The 14,906-nt window shown below is 46.0% G+C and overlaps 1 protein-coding gene across 1 annotated transcript in view; it reads left to right on the plus strand.

Annotated features, from left to right (window-relative positions):
- Nucleotides 1–14,733, plus strand: part of LOC119459000 (N-acetylated-alpha-linked acidic dipeptidase 2) — a 29,057-nt gene extending 14,324 nt beyond the window's left edge. Inside the window, exons 8-13 of the mRNA XM_049671541.1 lie at nucleotides 4,054–4,137; nucleotides 4,940–5,022; nucleotides 6,658–6,924; nucleotides 9,092–9,156; nucleotides 11,131–11,204; nucleotides 14,622–14,733. Of these exons, the coding sequence (XP_049527498.1) occupies nucleotides 4,054–4,137; nucleotides 4,940–5,022; nucleotides 6,658–6,924; nucleotides 9,092–9,156; nucleotides 11,131–11,204; nucleotides 14,622–14,733 (685 nt within the window). The remainder of the gene's footprint in view (nucleotides 1–4,053; nucleotides 4,138–4,939; nucleotides 5,023–6,657; nucleotides 6,925–9,091; nucleotides 9,157–11,130; nucleotides 11,205–14,621) is intronic.
- Nucleotides 14,734–14,906: the final 173 nt, after the last annotated feature.

The following is a 14,906-nucleotide window of genomic DNA, read 5'->3' on the forward strand; positions in this document are numbered from 1 at the left end:
TTAGGAATTATCCGTGTTCGGGCTAGTTGAACGCAAGTTTTCAGAAAAGCATGATCATTTTTATAGGACAAAGCAAGAAGGGAGCGTCAACAGATGAGACAAACGACTCACCCCACGGCGTCGTGTATTGATCGTCGTATTTTTGTGCCAGAAATTATCTTACCGTTTTAAGCTATATACTCACTGGCCAGGGGCTGCCGGAGAGACGCATCATCTTTGACATAGTCATCCTCATCATCATCTATCTTTCTCGTATTTCTCTGACCGGCCAAGACGGAGACAAAGAACTGTTGTTGTTGTTTCCTTTCTTTCTTTCTTTCTTTCTTTCTTTCTTTCTTTCTTTCTTTCTTTCTTTCCTTCTTTCTTTCCTTCTTTTTTCTTTCTTTCTTTCATTGTTTGTTTGTTTCTTTTTTTCGTTCTTTCTTTTTGATAGCCCTAAGGATCAGCGTTGGGCCGGAGTTGCGTTGTCGATTCTGAATTTTTGTAGAGCGGGAAGCCGTGTAAGAAGCGCCCTAAAGTTCTACTAGAATTCCGTTATTGCAGTGCCCAGCTCCTCCGTTCTAGATCTTCGCTCAAGTCCGTTCCGCGTGGGTTTGAATAGTTTAATCAGCGAGTATTTGACTGTCTGGCCTACTTGCAAAGAAATGCTAGCCTTGTTTCCGTGAATGACCAACACCAGCATTTTCGAAGAAGTATATCTCTCGACAACACAGTAAATAGCTGTGCGTACCATACAGGGGTGAAAAAATTACTCTCGACGATTGGCAGTACCGGCAGCGGAGCTTACATGGGCTCGGGTCTCACGCGAACAACACCTCGTTGAGACAAGGCCTATGCGTTCCCAGCTGTTACGTGTAGGAACGTCATTCAGATTGGTCCAGTCGTCCTGTCAGCGCTTCTCACAGCAGCTGTACACATCGCATCATAGAACTTGGTGCCGGAGACCCAATGTAGGTTTTCTGACAGCGTGGTTCGCACCTTCATGCTGTAACCATGGTGGCGTAGGATATAGGAGCAGAGGAAGCGTACGTGAATATCTTAAAAAATTCTACAAAAACGGGTTCCATAATGCTCCCAGAACTCACCTCCCAAAAGAGTGATTCATTTTCTCCAGCTTCACATAAAAGTTTTGATGTATTCATGTGGGGTTTTAGTCGTAGTATACATGGTCATCTTTGTCATCGCTTTTTTCGCTTGTCCGATGTACCATTACTCACTTGACAAATGATTTTACTTTATTCTCCTCCACGCAAAAAATGTGACGAAAATACGTAGTGAGCGGTAGCCAAGGCCGCAAGGCTTCTGGCAGCCAGTATATATATATATTAGATCAAAATAATGCTCCGTAAGAAAACCATAATAAAGGTGACAGTGGCTTTAGCATACGCTAAAGATTATGAAGGCGAAAGCCTGCGCGCTCACGAGACATTAATAAAATTACTTGAGATACTCATTCTAAGGCGTTGTTACTTCCAATTACTCTTTCTCCCACTTGTCATGGGTTAGAGTTAAGGCACTCGAACCCACGACCTTGGGTTCTAAGGCACTATGGTGCCACCAACACATGGTTTGCAACGAACGATTTAGGACTGGAAATGGCAAAGTCGAAGGGTACCTTTGAGGATTATTGTACCAAAGACTAAGATAGGCACCATTGAGGATTATTGTGCCAAAGACTAAGAAAATGTAATCGACAGCTTTCAAAGACAACAAAAGCTCGTGATCGTTAGTCAGCCTCTTGAATTAGACAGGAGCAATATTATATAACCCGTGCAGTCACAGAGGAACCGGATTGTGAGGCGGGAATTTCCAGACGATCAAATGTCGGTTTGAGTGCAGGTTGCAGCGCAGGGAAGGACTGTTGAGCACGGCACATTATCAAGTGATATGGTAAGATTAGTAAATGTGTAGGCACAGGGTGGAGTCGACTGGCATGCGACAAGGTGTGGTTGGATAATGCGAGTCGACGCCTTCGTCCTGCAAGGGTGGGCATAAAATGGGATGATGATAATAACAACGAATATGATGATCCTCGAGTGGGTTGGGTTTGAAGTCTGGAGGTCACCGCACCGACAATGGTAGTTGGATACTGCTAGGAGACGTCTCCGTCTTGCGGGCGTTTGGAATAAAACAGGATGATGATGACTACGAGCACTATCTTGATGATGAACCTTGTTGTTGATGATGATCCTGGAGTGTGCTGTGTTTTAAGTGTGGAGGCAACCTAACCGCGCGTGCGTGGCGTATACACGAGCGTAAGACTAAGGCCCACAGATCTCACCAAAGTGCGCCTTGCGCTTGCTCTAAAAGTGGCAGCGCGGGTGACGAACTTCACGAATGTGCCGATGTGAGAAGTACAGTCTTGCGGCACTGCTCCAGGAATCACTCAGCTCGTGCGCTGGTTGTTTTAAAGCATCAGTGGGTGCGATGGCTGATGAACATGTCGCAGTTTATGACGACGCGATTATGTATTTGTAACTAACAACCGAAGACGTTTTCAGCGCCGTCCATGGCGGAAAGGACGCGAGCTACAATGAAGGCAACATTGATGAAGATCCTGTTATCTAACTTAGAATTTAGACGGCAAGGGAGGTGATACCAGTATTCGACGAGCTCAGCTTTACTTTGCGTAGTTCCTGCGTTTTGCCGCGGATCATGTTGGGAAACTCGGTGCAATAAGGTTGGATGCAGTCGCACACTCTTCCAGATAATGTGTGCAAAAATACGTATAATCTCCTCAGGGAGTCATCTGAATGATGCGTAAGCATTGCATAGTAACGACGTGGTGTTGAGCGCTCAAAATCAACACTGCTGTTACTACGCCAGCACTACTCAGCGGCTGCGGTCGTCTTGACGTCATTACGGTAAATGCGACAGCACTGCAGCCACACGAACTGCTGCGGAAGGCGGCGCAACGCAAACTGAGGAGGCAAGCATACTACTGCAGGGGCGCTGATGACATTCCCATCCGAAGCCACGGCTGCTCCACAGTTCGGGCTTAGTAAAGGTGTGCCTAGTGCGTGCCTGATTGCACACTTCACGTAGTCACGGAGACGCGCTCGTGCCACTGCTCGCGCGTTCGTCGTCGTCATATTCCACAGCGGGCGAACTCGAAAGCGATCGTCTTACGCGGAGGACGGACGAACGTTCGGACACTTTTCTCGTTGAACGTGCTTGTATGCGTACACAAAAGATGGGTTTTCCACCATAACACTCTTATAAGGCGAAGCCCGCTACGCAGACTCACTTTGTCTTACATGCTGCATAGCCTTTACTGGGTGCCCAAGCTAACATGTAGCAGGCTTAGAAGACCTAGAAGGCTTAAAAGGCAAGAACAGGCCATAGCCTGCTCTATTATATAAACGGTGACCTGTATAACCAAGAATTTTGATGTCCGGAGTACTTCGTTCGAAAGGCGTTTGCCTGTAATCAATGGAGTGGGGCGCTGTATATATATATATATATATATATATATATATATCTTTTCTTGTAAGCCTGCGGCATGTTAGCTTGGGCACAAACTGCAGGCTAGACAGAATGTAAGCCGAAGTGAGTGCGTGAAGTTGGCTTCGCCTCATGAGCGATGTTATGGTGGAAAAACGAGCTTTTGCGTACGCATACATTTTGAGAGCATTTGCAGGTGCTCATGCACACATGCATAGAGAGCTTGTGAGAGACATAGTGTGTACCAAGCTTCTACTAGCATGACATAGCTTCCACTATCGCTTCTTGGAACAATATATGCGCGTAACATGGCGGCGCCATTTTGCCAGGGACTTCTAGTGGGCACCCGCTTGGCACGCGTACGAATTCGTGCAAGTGTGGATGATTGTAATTCGTAGCAACAGATGAGCACAGCCAGGAAAGCGAAACACAAACCGCGCCGCGTTTACTTTTCGTTTTGTCGTTTGGTTTTGGGTTTCGTTTTGTCGTTTCGTTTTGCTGTGCCCATAGGTTGCTGTATCTACGAATTCGAAGAATTTGGAGGTTGCAGTCGGCAAGGCAACCCGAAGGTCATGCTCACGGAATGGTCGTCACTCTCTCTACTCGCAGGGAACTGGACGGGACGGCGTGCCCCGACAGCTGGGACCCCATGCTCGGAATACCATGCTTCGTCAACGCTACGTCAGCACTCCAGTGAGCTTGTCGCGGTTAACGCGCGTTCTTCCTATACGCAGCACTCCGAAGCTGTAGCTTATGCGGCCACAACGAGCGAAACGTACTTACGTGTGAAAGTGAGAGATCCGCGATTGCCATATGTTTATGGCTTTTAACGTAAATTCAAAGTGCCAGCACCTCTTCACTCCACGCAGCTTTCGTGTTCCGTACTTGCATAAGAGAAAGCACCTGTAGGCTTTCCCAGCTCTTGATGGTTCTTATACAGTGAAACCGTGCTACAAGTTTTTTCTTTAAAAATGTAACACTACAATGACATTTCTTCAGTCACTTGAAGTTGCTGTTTTATCTTCCAATTCATCAAATACAAGCATTGTCTGCTTTGATGTTGATATTAGTTCGGCTAACATATCCTTAGTTAGCCCCATAAGCAATGCCCTTATTGTGGGCCCGTAGGATCAATAAATGAAATGAAATATACATTTCAGTCGTGTCAACACACCGTCGAAAACAAATGTTTTGCGCAGTTCGTTGGGATTAATTCATGATTAAACACGATTCCTGAGATAAACACGCTAGGAGGCAAGATCTTGGCAGATAAATAGCTAGGTATATTCACCGCCCACGGGTTATGTTTTTCTGCGGTTCTGTAAGCGAAGTGATCCCGAGAACTCGATTTCGTGAAAACGTCATCGGAGCGAAGTTGTGACGACGACGGAATTACGAGTGTGAGATGGCAATGATGGACTGACGCAATAATGATTATTCTTTGTTCCCACTGTCCGTATAGCCGGATGGAGTGATAAGGCACATTGACGTTCAGATTGCAGGTGGAGGTACACAACGAAGTGATTCAACAGTACATCGCCAATGTTATTGGCATCATCAGAGGCAAAGTGGAACCAGGTATGCGGTAAAGTTGGACACATTTATTTATTTATTTATTTATTTATTTATTTATTTATTTATTTATTTATTTATTTATTTATTTATTTATTTATTTATTTATCTATCTATTTATTTAGTCAGTTAGTTAGTTTTGCGTGGGTAGGTTAACCTTGTAGTGTCGACGTTGAGACATTTGGGAAGTGTGAGAGGCCATAGCTTTTGACAAGTGTTTTACAGCCATCCCTACAAATATTTTCCTTTATTCGCGCATTTAAAACAACGTTGGCAAACAAAATTTGGTAAACAGACGGAGATTAGAATTAGTATTATCTCAGACAATTTGCGTCGAAAAACACGCTAGCTCTTGCTCAATATAGCCCAGAAAAATACATGGAATAAGTGGGATGTTGGTGCATCTTTTGCTCTAACATTTTAACCTGTTGCCTATGGGCGTGTACATGGTGTGCGCAGAAATTTTCAACAGAAATGCTTGTAACGAAGCTCGCCGAACCGAGTACCCATAATAGCGCTCGACGTATTCCTGTGTACACTCAACGCGGTCTGCTTTCGCACACTCTTGGGATTAATGTGTGAGTGCGAGTGCATTGCAGATAGACTGCTCGGCTTTAACACCAAACTAGCGTTCTACCGTCGTCAACAGTCTAGAGAGCCGCGCGTGTATAAAGGCACTTATAAGGTCCAGCGTTTCCAGTGTGCCAGGCTGAGACCGGCGAAGTCGGATAGGATACACCGGCGACGCCAAGATCGCCTAAAATTTGCCCCCTGTATAGTTCGGCGCGTTGAACGTGGCGTGCAGCACCGCTACCAGCTATTGCCGTGGCGCATGCACATAAGTGCGTGACGAGCGAGCGCTTTTTATTGTTTGGCGAAGCCGCGAACTCAGCTCGCTCACTTCTGTGAAACCGAACTGTAGGCCCGCATGCTGCCGGCCAGCCAATATAGCGCGCGATGCACTCCGGTTTAGTGGCTTTGGCGTGAGATGGGACATGTTCTATTTCCACGCCAGCTACGCCAATCCATCAAACCAGACTGCATCGCGCGCTAGCTTGGCTGGACGGAAGTAGGCACGCCCACAGTTTTGGTTTCGCAGAAGCGAGCGTGCTGAGATCGCGCCTTCTTGAGATAGGACATGCTCGATTGCCACGCTAGCCGTGCCAAAGTGCGCCGAACCCTGCCGGTCTTGATGACTGTGCTGTCCGCTAGACTGTAGAGCACCCAATTTTCGCCGACGTATGTATCACGGTAACGCGCGTGGCGCGCGTCCGCCTTATACGCCGGAATATATCCGCGCCATCAGCCCGGCTGTGGCGTAGGAGCACTGCAGTGCAAGATGAAGCCGCTCGCCTCCCTCCATCCTATATCCCCTCCCCCCCCCCCCCCCCCCCGCCACGTAGAACACGCCCATCAATGCACGTATGTGAACGGAATTCTAGCTCAACACTGCAACCAAAAATAACAAAAAAGCGCATCCAATTGTGGCTCCTGTAGCCACGATTGGCGAAAAGCGGCTGCGGTCGCAGTTGCGAGGTACGTTTCACTTATTAGCCGCGAGTTCGGTCAGTTCGGCGCGGAATAAACCTGTGCTCGCTGTACGCAGCGGCGGCGGCCAATGTGGTGTGGTCTGTTGTGCAGATCGGTTCGTGATGATAGGCAGCCAGACGCACGAAGACACTCGCGGCTCGGCGCACCCGCTTCTATCGGTGGCCCAGATGCTGGTCCAGAGCAAGTTGTTCTGCCACATGCACAAGCACCACCGCTGGACGCCCCGGCGAAGCCTCATGTTCGCGCTCTTCTACAGTGAGGAGGGAAGTGTCATGGGCTCCACCGAGTGGGTCGAAGAGCACATGGCCCTGCTGAAGGGCAGCGCCGTCCTCTACATCACTGGCGGCTTGCTCAGCGGTAGGTGTTCCACTCGCCTCGCGGCAGAAAGAACTTCTGTTTCGAGTCAGCCGTGCCTCCGCACTGGCCGAAGATCGAGGGGGTCACAGAGAAAAGGGCTGAAACAAGGCAGGAAGAACAATGAGCTCTGGCGTTCCAGTTACTTTTCTGATTCAATGCATAAAACGACGTTTTGTTAAGAAAGTAACTGGAAGGCCAATGCATTTCTCGGCAAAGTTAGAGAATTAATATCTCGAAACTGGTGTCATCCTGAGAATTCGTTTAAATTGGATCCGCCTCGCGAACTCCGCGGCTAGAATTTCTAAATTGCAATATGGGTCATAAGGTAATTATTTAAAAACCTAATTATATAACTTTTATTAATTAGTGAATTACGCATTTAAATTTTTGTAGAAGTAATGTCCACCTCTTCGAGTAGACCAGCTCATGAACTAGAATTGTGCGATTTGCCACAGGGAACCTTTAAAAATGTTTTAACTTGTTCGCTGAAACACTCTGTGTATGCGCGGCATTACAAAATATAGTGCGCGAGGCGGTCGCCCTTCCTGGAAATGCCCACCGCGGGCCTTGGACTGGCGGTTTAAGTAAAATCACAATATCGTATATGCTCGTCGGGCGTGCACATTCTTTTGTTTTGTCATCGGCGCGTATTGCTAACGTCTCCTTCACTTGGTGAACACTTAAAACGCACCTCTCGGTGCTGTCCTGTTAATATTTCGCTCGCTCTTCATAAATGTACAAACCTTAACTCATAGTTTCAAACAGACAGTTGTCCTGACGGTGTAGCTGGACGGCATCAGCTGTGAAAAAAAATAGTGTTCTACCCTGTCTAAACTGAGATTTTATCTTTCAGTGCCTTGAATGCTAAGTGCATTTTCACTGAGCGAGAGGACTGCCATTTATACAGGTTATTCACCCGCCTCTTCTGTATGTATCTGTGCTGAGACAGATTTATTTGTCAACAGAATCAGGGCAGCATCCGATTAAATTTCGCGGGACCAAATGTTATAGTTCACAAGTGCTGTAAGCCAATACCTGCAGATCCGCATTATGAGATACGACCAGAGAGAAAGAAAAAAAAATGAATAAAAATGCTTGGAATAATTTGATATCAATCGTTATTGTGTGAATTTCTGAACTCTGTTGTCATGAAACGGGATCATTTATTTTTAGTTTTCTTTTTAATCTTTATTAATCAGGTGTCCGTTAAATTCAGGAACTGAATGATTTCTTTTCCGAGATATCACTCAGGGAAGTATTAAAAATGCTAGATTTCGTGTAAGTCTGTGTTCTGCCAGACGGCTAGTTCGAATACAGATTCGACTCACAATATCTGCTTGGGTTTGAGCAGTCGTCAGGAAAAACTTGCAGTTTCACCGCCTAAAGTGTCAGTCTAGCAATGTGTGTAGGCAGTGCGCATTAATACTCGCGGTGTGTTCACAGTATCAGTTAAGGTAAATATCCACTCTTGCCTATAAACATCTTGGGCTTTCCTTTTAATTTAAATAATTTTGGCGTAGGCTGCTCGCCAGGTATACGGCTGGGTCTCCATCCAGGAGCGTCTGGAGCCCCAGAAACCGGAAGGACATGCGCATGATAGTGTGGCCCATAACCTTGTCATGGGCTGGGGCGGGTTTCGGGGGCAGGCTTTCGGGTCAGTGCGAGCTTGCACGGGGATGTACAGCTAGCCAAATATTTAGCTAGCTCTTGTAAATGCCGTTTTTCTCTGCTTTCCAGCGTGTTACGATGGAACGAACTTGCGAAACAGTCGAGGTTAACGCAAGCTCACCTAGGTAGTACAGATAGTATAGTCATGTGTTAAGTTGTTCCTGTTATAAGGTGCTGGCGTACAGCAAGTCGGTGCTTGTTCAAGTCATCTAACAAATTTGGCCGGCTCCACTCTACCTCTCCCGCTTCGTCGATGCTCGACAGTGCAGTTTGCCGGCGTATCGAAATGGGTAATTGGAGATCGCTGCCAGACTCCCGAAGTGGATCGAAATTAGCGTAGTGATCTTCAGAGAAGCCGACTGTTTGCTCTGATAAATAGCCATCAGCATGTCTGTCCCGTTTTGCTGTTATTAAACGATTATAAACTATAGGGACAGACAAAACTAACATTTCTGATTTGTCATTTTTTCTATAATGGCAAAACATTTGCGTCTTGTAGGAGACAAGTTCTCGCCGCGGGCCACACCTGGTCTCTCGTGGTCACTGCGCCATGTTGCCGGCCTGGTAAGTATGCAGGCAGAGTCGCCATCTCTCGGTTCACTGCGGAGCAGCGTAACGAATGGACAAGAAGAGACGACCAAAGCGGTTCTCTCCCTACAGCTCTCGGTTAATCCGTCAGCCAAGGTTCCAAAGCGCGTACCACCATGCACTATACGTCTGCGAGCACCCCGTTCACACTCCTAGGTGTCGGCGTTTTCAGAGAACCAAAGTAAAAGAGCGTGAGAGTCCACAGTGCAAAATGACGTTGATGGTAGCTGCTTGAAACGCGTGACAGCAGCATTATTCCCCGCTACAGTGGCCATTGTCTCACACGGTATAACATTCTCGTGACGTTTGCATGGGTGGTAGAGTTGCTTCCATTCTTCATGAGTAGTAAGGCACAATATATTGCGCTCCAAAAAGCAAGTACCTCATCAGGACAGGCAGAGAGAGAGAGAAATCACTTTATTCTGCGATAAAAAAATGCATCGACGCCCTCAGTCCAGGGCATCGCTTGCGGCGTGTTTCAGCGCCACGCCAATGAAGTCCGCAAGGAATCGTTGGTTGTGAAGGGTGGTTGCGGTGGCCAGCCACTCGGAGGAAGTGGTATGTGGGAGGGATGAAGGTTTGGGTAAGGGGGGTAGTTTTAGATGGCATTGCTATAGGATAGTAGCATCCTTAGAGTGGCCTTGCGAGTGGTGGCGGTGGATGTATGACAGCGCCAGGTCAGCGACCTTTTCAGAAGCAGCCACAGGCATAATTTGGTCTCACATATCGTATTTGACAATACTGCGCAAGCTTAGACTTAGCTGTTCTCCCATGTGAGTGGCTCCCAAGCGAGTTACATTGTTTTCTCTTGTTTCATTCTTTAACGAGTAACAGCTACTTATTTTTGTCGTGTGCATGAAGCCATTCGCACGCTATAGGTAATTCTGGGATGTAGTGGTTTCCGTGTGCGGCACAATATTGGTTGCCCGGGCGGCGGAGTATCGAGAGCTGGAGAAAGCCAAGGAAAGGTTGAAGAAAAATGGACGGGAGGAATGCGCCTAAACTTTGCGACACGGTATCGGCCCCAACAGCGATCAATGGTAGAGCTGCTTGCTGCTACGGGCCTCACGCCTTCCTAAAATTGGTACCTGGCGCGGTGACTCAGTGCGGTCCCACTGTTGAGCACGAGATCGCCGGTTCAATTCCTGACCGCAGTGCCCGAATTTTGATGAGTTTGTAACACGCCATTGTACCGTGTACGTCGGGTGCACTACAGAACACCAGGCGGCCGAAATTATTTCCTCAGGACCTCTCTGATAGTGCACGAGAATAAATCGCACGGTTAATTTTTTTAATTAGTGCAGTTTACCGTGTTTCAAACTTCCCTTCGCTAGCAATAACTACTCTAGATTTTAAAAGGCACGTTGCAAGCTAAGCTGTTTATCAGCGTTTCCAGTACTGAAGTAAAAAAATAAGCAACTAGGAGACAATTTATCGTACAATGAGATGGCCCCACTAAGGTTATGTAAAGTGTGGCGTTGTGGCTGCCATGTGTGAAATGAGGTGCGCGTGCCCAGCAGACAGTGTGCATGTACAAGCACACTCAGTGTTCGGCGCTGCACAAGCGGCCGGTAGAAGATGTGTAAAAAGCCGGTACAATGCGCAGGTTCACCAGACCTTGTATGTAGTACATCATCATCATCATCATGTACTAGATATAAAGTCTGGTACATAGTACTACATACAGTTGTGGAAATTTCAGAGTGCCTGCAATTCAGGCGTGGAACAGTGAAAGGTGGACTTTAAAAAAAAGAAAATAAACGGCGGACTTGTACACCTTCAACTGCATAATCACAGCTCAATTTCCAGCAAGGCTCTTTCTGCTTCGGGCGTTCCCTCGTATAGATGTCATGCTCCTCGTCAAGTCGCTGGCTGCGCCGCTATAGAAAGCTGCCTCGACCGCCGACCTGGTGCGGGACTGACGTGGTGTGGAACTGCTTCTTTGCACAGGTGAAAGTCAACGACACAACCACTATGTTTGGCGAATGGAAGCAGGACAATTCCACACCAGATAACAGCGTTGTGTAAGCTGCATGCTACTCTTTCGTTCGTTACACATAACGCACTTTTCAAGCAATGCTGTGACATGCGCTGCCGTAGCGAACACTTGATGCGAAGGCACCACAGGAGATGTCTTCTATGATGGAGGTATATAAATAAATAAATAAATAAATAAATAAATAAATAAATAAATAAATAAATAAATAAATAAATTTGGAAGAGACACTTAAGACTGTAAGACTGCTTATACACTCATGACGTGGCGCCACCTACTCCCCATGGGCTCCCCCATCACGTGCCCAATGACGCAAGCACTAGGCCACACCTTAAGTTAGCCAGGTGACTGCGACGTGACATGTGTAATGACGCACGCACTAGGCACACCTTTAATCAGCCCGAACCGTAGAGCCGCCATGGCGTCGGGGATGCGTGCTCGTCTGGCGCCCCGAGGCAGGGTTCGATTCCCACCCGTACCTCAAGTGTACCAAATTTTCTATTCGAAGCCAATAATTTACTTCGTTTACAGCAACCTCCCTGAAAAATTTGACGTCAATCCGAGCATTTTTGGCGTGTTTTTACCCTTTGCGCCATCAGCCATTTTTGGTAAAATATTTCGGTCACGCCGGCCACGGCGGATTCTCGCATAGTGGGGCCCAACAATGCTTTCGCATTAATAAATTTTGGGATGTACGTTCAGACATGAGAAAATTGGTAGACTTGTCACAAAATCACTTGAAAAGATAAAAATTCGTAGAATTAGATGTAGCGGGACAATAATGGCTACACTACGCTACATAAGAAACACGGCCAGTGTTGTAGAAGAAACAGATTCTTCTACTCTGGAGACAAACGACTAATGATACGTTTATCATCGCATTTCCAGCAAGACATAACCACCACGTTAGCTTACTGACTGGCGTTGCGCTGCTGAGCTTGAGGTCACGGGTTGAAGTCTCGACCGTGGCGGCCGCATTGTCATTGGACGAAATGCAACATCGCTCGTGTAATTACGTTTATGTGCACGTTAAAGAACCTCGCGCTGTGAAAATTAATCCGGAGTCCTCCAACTACGGCCTGTCTCATGATCAAACTGAAGTTTTGGCATGTGAAACACCACAATAATAATGACATTTGTTTATTATTTCGAGCAAGGCAGCCTTCCGCAGTAATACTCTCTAGACTATCGAGAGTGCAAGCCAGCATCTGCCATTGAGCAACAGTGAAAATGAAACGAAAAAGGAATTTTAAAAAACGCTTTCTGACGCGCAAATGTGGTGGGAGAAAACTAACGACCGGAATGAAATTGGGAAAAGCCATCTGACCTTTCTGTTTCACTGCCCATGTTGGGCAGGTTGCATTGATACTGTTCACTTCGAGCTCAATTGGCATCGTTCAATACCTCACACATGCAAACCTAATTTTACTGATAGTTAACCAAAGTTGCATAAGTAAAACCTAGAAGAAAATTTTCAATCACTAAATACGATGGATGAGGAGCAATACCGACCAATAAAGCTAGTAAGGTTAACGTTTTTCGGCTCCCTGGCGTACCTTTGCAGTAAAGGTAACAGCGACGAAACTATCACCTTATTACAATGCACGGAGGTAACAAGACACTAGCGTACATTGGTGCCAAATTCCCATTACGCCGTTCGCGGTATAGCTGTTTGGATCAGGAAAAGGAGCCGCAATTTACGACCCAGTTGTCAGCGAAGCAATATCTCGTGTCTTTCGGCCTTAAATTCCGCTTATTTCAGCCTAAATTCCTCTACGCAGAATAGCGATTCATCGACTCAGTTCATGACTGACATCAACATTTAGTCTTTACACAAGGCGGAGCTGTCGCTAGACTGCAATTGTTGTTTTTCTTGCCCTATTTTCAATTTAACATCAGCCCCAACTGAAACTTACGCCCCCGTTTATTACCACCAACACGGCACGCTCATAATTTTCAGGTAGCACCATCTTTTGCACTCGCTGCGCGGTATCGTCATTCGTATTTCCGTCGCACTATAACACAATATAAGAAGTTGCCTGAAAGCCTCGTAATGATTGATTGTGTGAAACCCTTTGAAAGTATGTTACTTAACAAGTTTTCTTCTTATTGATATTGTGTTTTAATGTCTTACCAAAGTTGTGTTGTCTCTAGGGTCGTCACTTCCTTTTTTTTACATGTCCTCGAATTTTGTTTTGCACTACGTTCTTTTGTATTTTGTTGTATCCCCATATGATCCGGCCGTCTTCGGACTGCAGTATATCATAAATAAATGAAAAATAATAAGACCTGCCGTTAAGGCAGGTGTCCTCCCTAAAATATCGACATGGACTCGTCAATGTGAGCGAATGAATGAAGAAAGGTGTGTGGGGTACACAATTTAAGGGCGGTAAATTCTCGTATGCCTTCATCGGCGAAACATCGAAATGCGACTGAAATGTCTCTGAAAACAGGCACGTGTTGTTAAGAAAGATAAAAAATTGTAAGCAAGCTTTTTTCTACAGTCGTTTGACGTCGAAACTACAACAGGCACTGTTATTGGAACGATGGGAATGTGTCGCCACTGTACACTAAGTGTCTGGGCCACGTCATGCGTCGGCCTTAAGTTGGCCTTAAACCTTTTTAAGACGCCAATTAGTTGTGTTGATTGAAAACTTCCTTTCTCTGTATTTCTTACATCTTCAGAACCATAAAAAGCTTAAATCTGCAGATAGATTAAGAGTTGTCTTTTCTTTAGTGAGTTTTGTCAAGTTTAAGACTGTGGATTCCATGCGAAAACTCTCTGCAGGAACATCATATATCGGAACATCAACTCTTTCATGTCTACCATGCTAGAATCACCTATCCAGCCACTCAAAAATTATGATGGGCACCACACGTTGTGAAGAACGATGAAAGAAGTGAACCCGCTACGTACAATGACATACTCACACCAAGCAAAATACCCAACCATCTGCCTTCATACTTGTTTTGCTAAAACAATTTGCCTGTGTAATTTCAAACTTGCAGCGCTCTTTCGACCAGAAGTGCTTCAAGATGTGCAGGACACGTTTTAAATATCCTTACTTTAATGAATGCTTTTGCTGTTGATGCGCTATCTTTGTGTAGACAATTGTGTACATAGCGTCTGAAAGGATTAGATTCTGTTGAAAAAAAAATATTGCGTTTTACGGGACAAACCACAATATGATAACGCCGTAGGTGGCGACACTGGAATAATTTTCGCTACCTGGGCTTCTTTAACGTGCACCCAGTGAACGTTTGATTGCTTAACTATGTGGTAAATGCTGCCGTGCGATAGCCGAAACGTTAAGCTTACCAACTTTTGAGGTCGATGCTTGTCGTTATTCACCATGTACCGCCATTGCCTGACACTCTCTATTCCTTCATACTTTTGATTTCAGTGACTAAATATATGCGCAATTCCTTTTTTTTCTTTCTGCAGAGCCATGCCACCAATGGGACTTTCGGATGAATCAGCGTTCACATTTGGGGCTGGTGTTCAGTCTGTTTTCTTCCAATACATGGCAAGTAGCCCACCACCATTAAAGTGGTGATGGTCGCTCTCTTTCTTTTTAGGAGCGAAGAAAAACATGTATTTTGCCTACACTTTCAACTGTGCATGTTCTCTCGTGTCATAAGTCATTTGTCCGCCGTAAAAAGAAATGTTGTAGTTCGGGTTGCGGTTACGCCGATTTTCGATCACGTGAAAGACACGAACTGATGACAG

The sequence above is a fragment of the Dermacentor silvarum genome, chromosome 7, assembly GCF_013339745.2.
Source record: "Dermacentor silvarum isolate Dsil-2018 chromosome 7, BIME_Dsil_1.4, whole genome shotgun sequence".
In the NCBI taxonomy this organism is placed as follows: Eukaryota; Metazoa; Arthropoda; class Arachnida; order Ixodida; family Ixodidae; genus Dermacentor; species Dermacentor silvarum.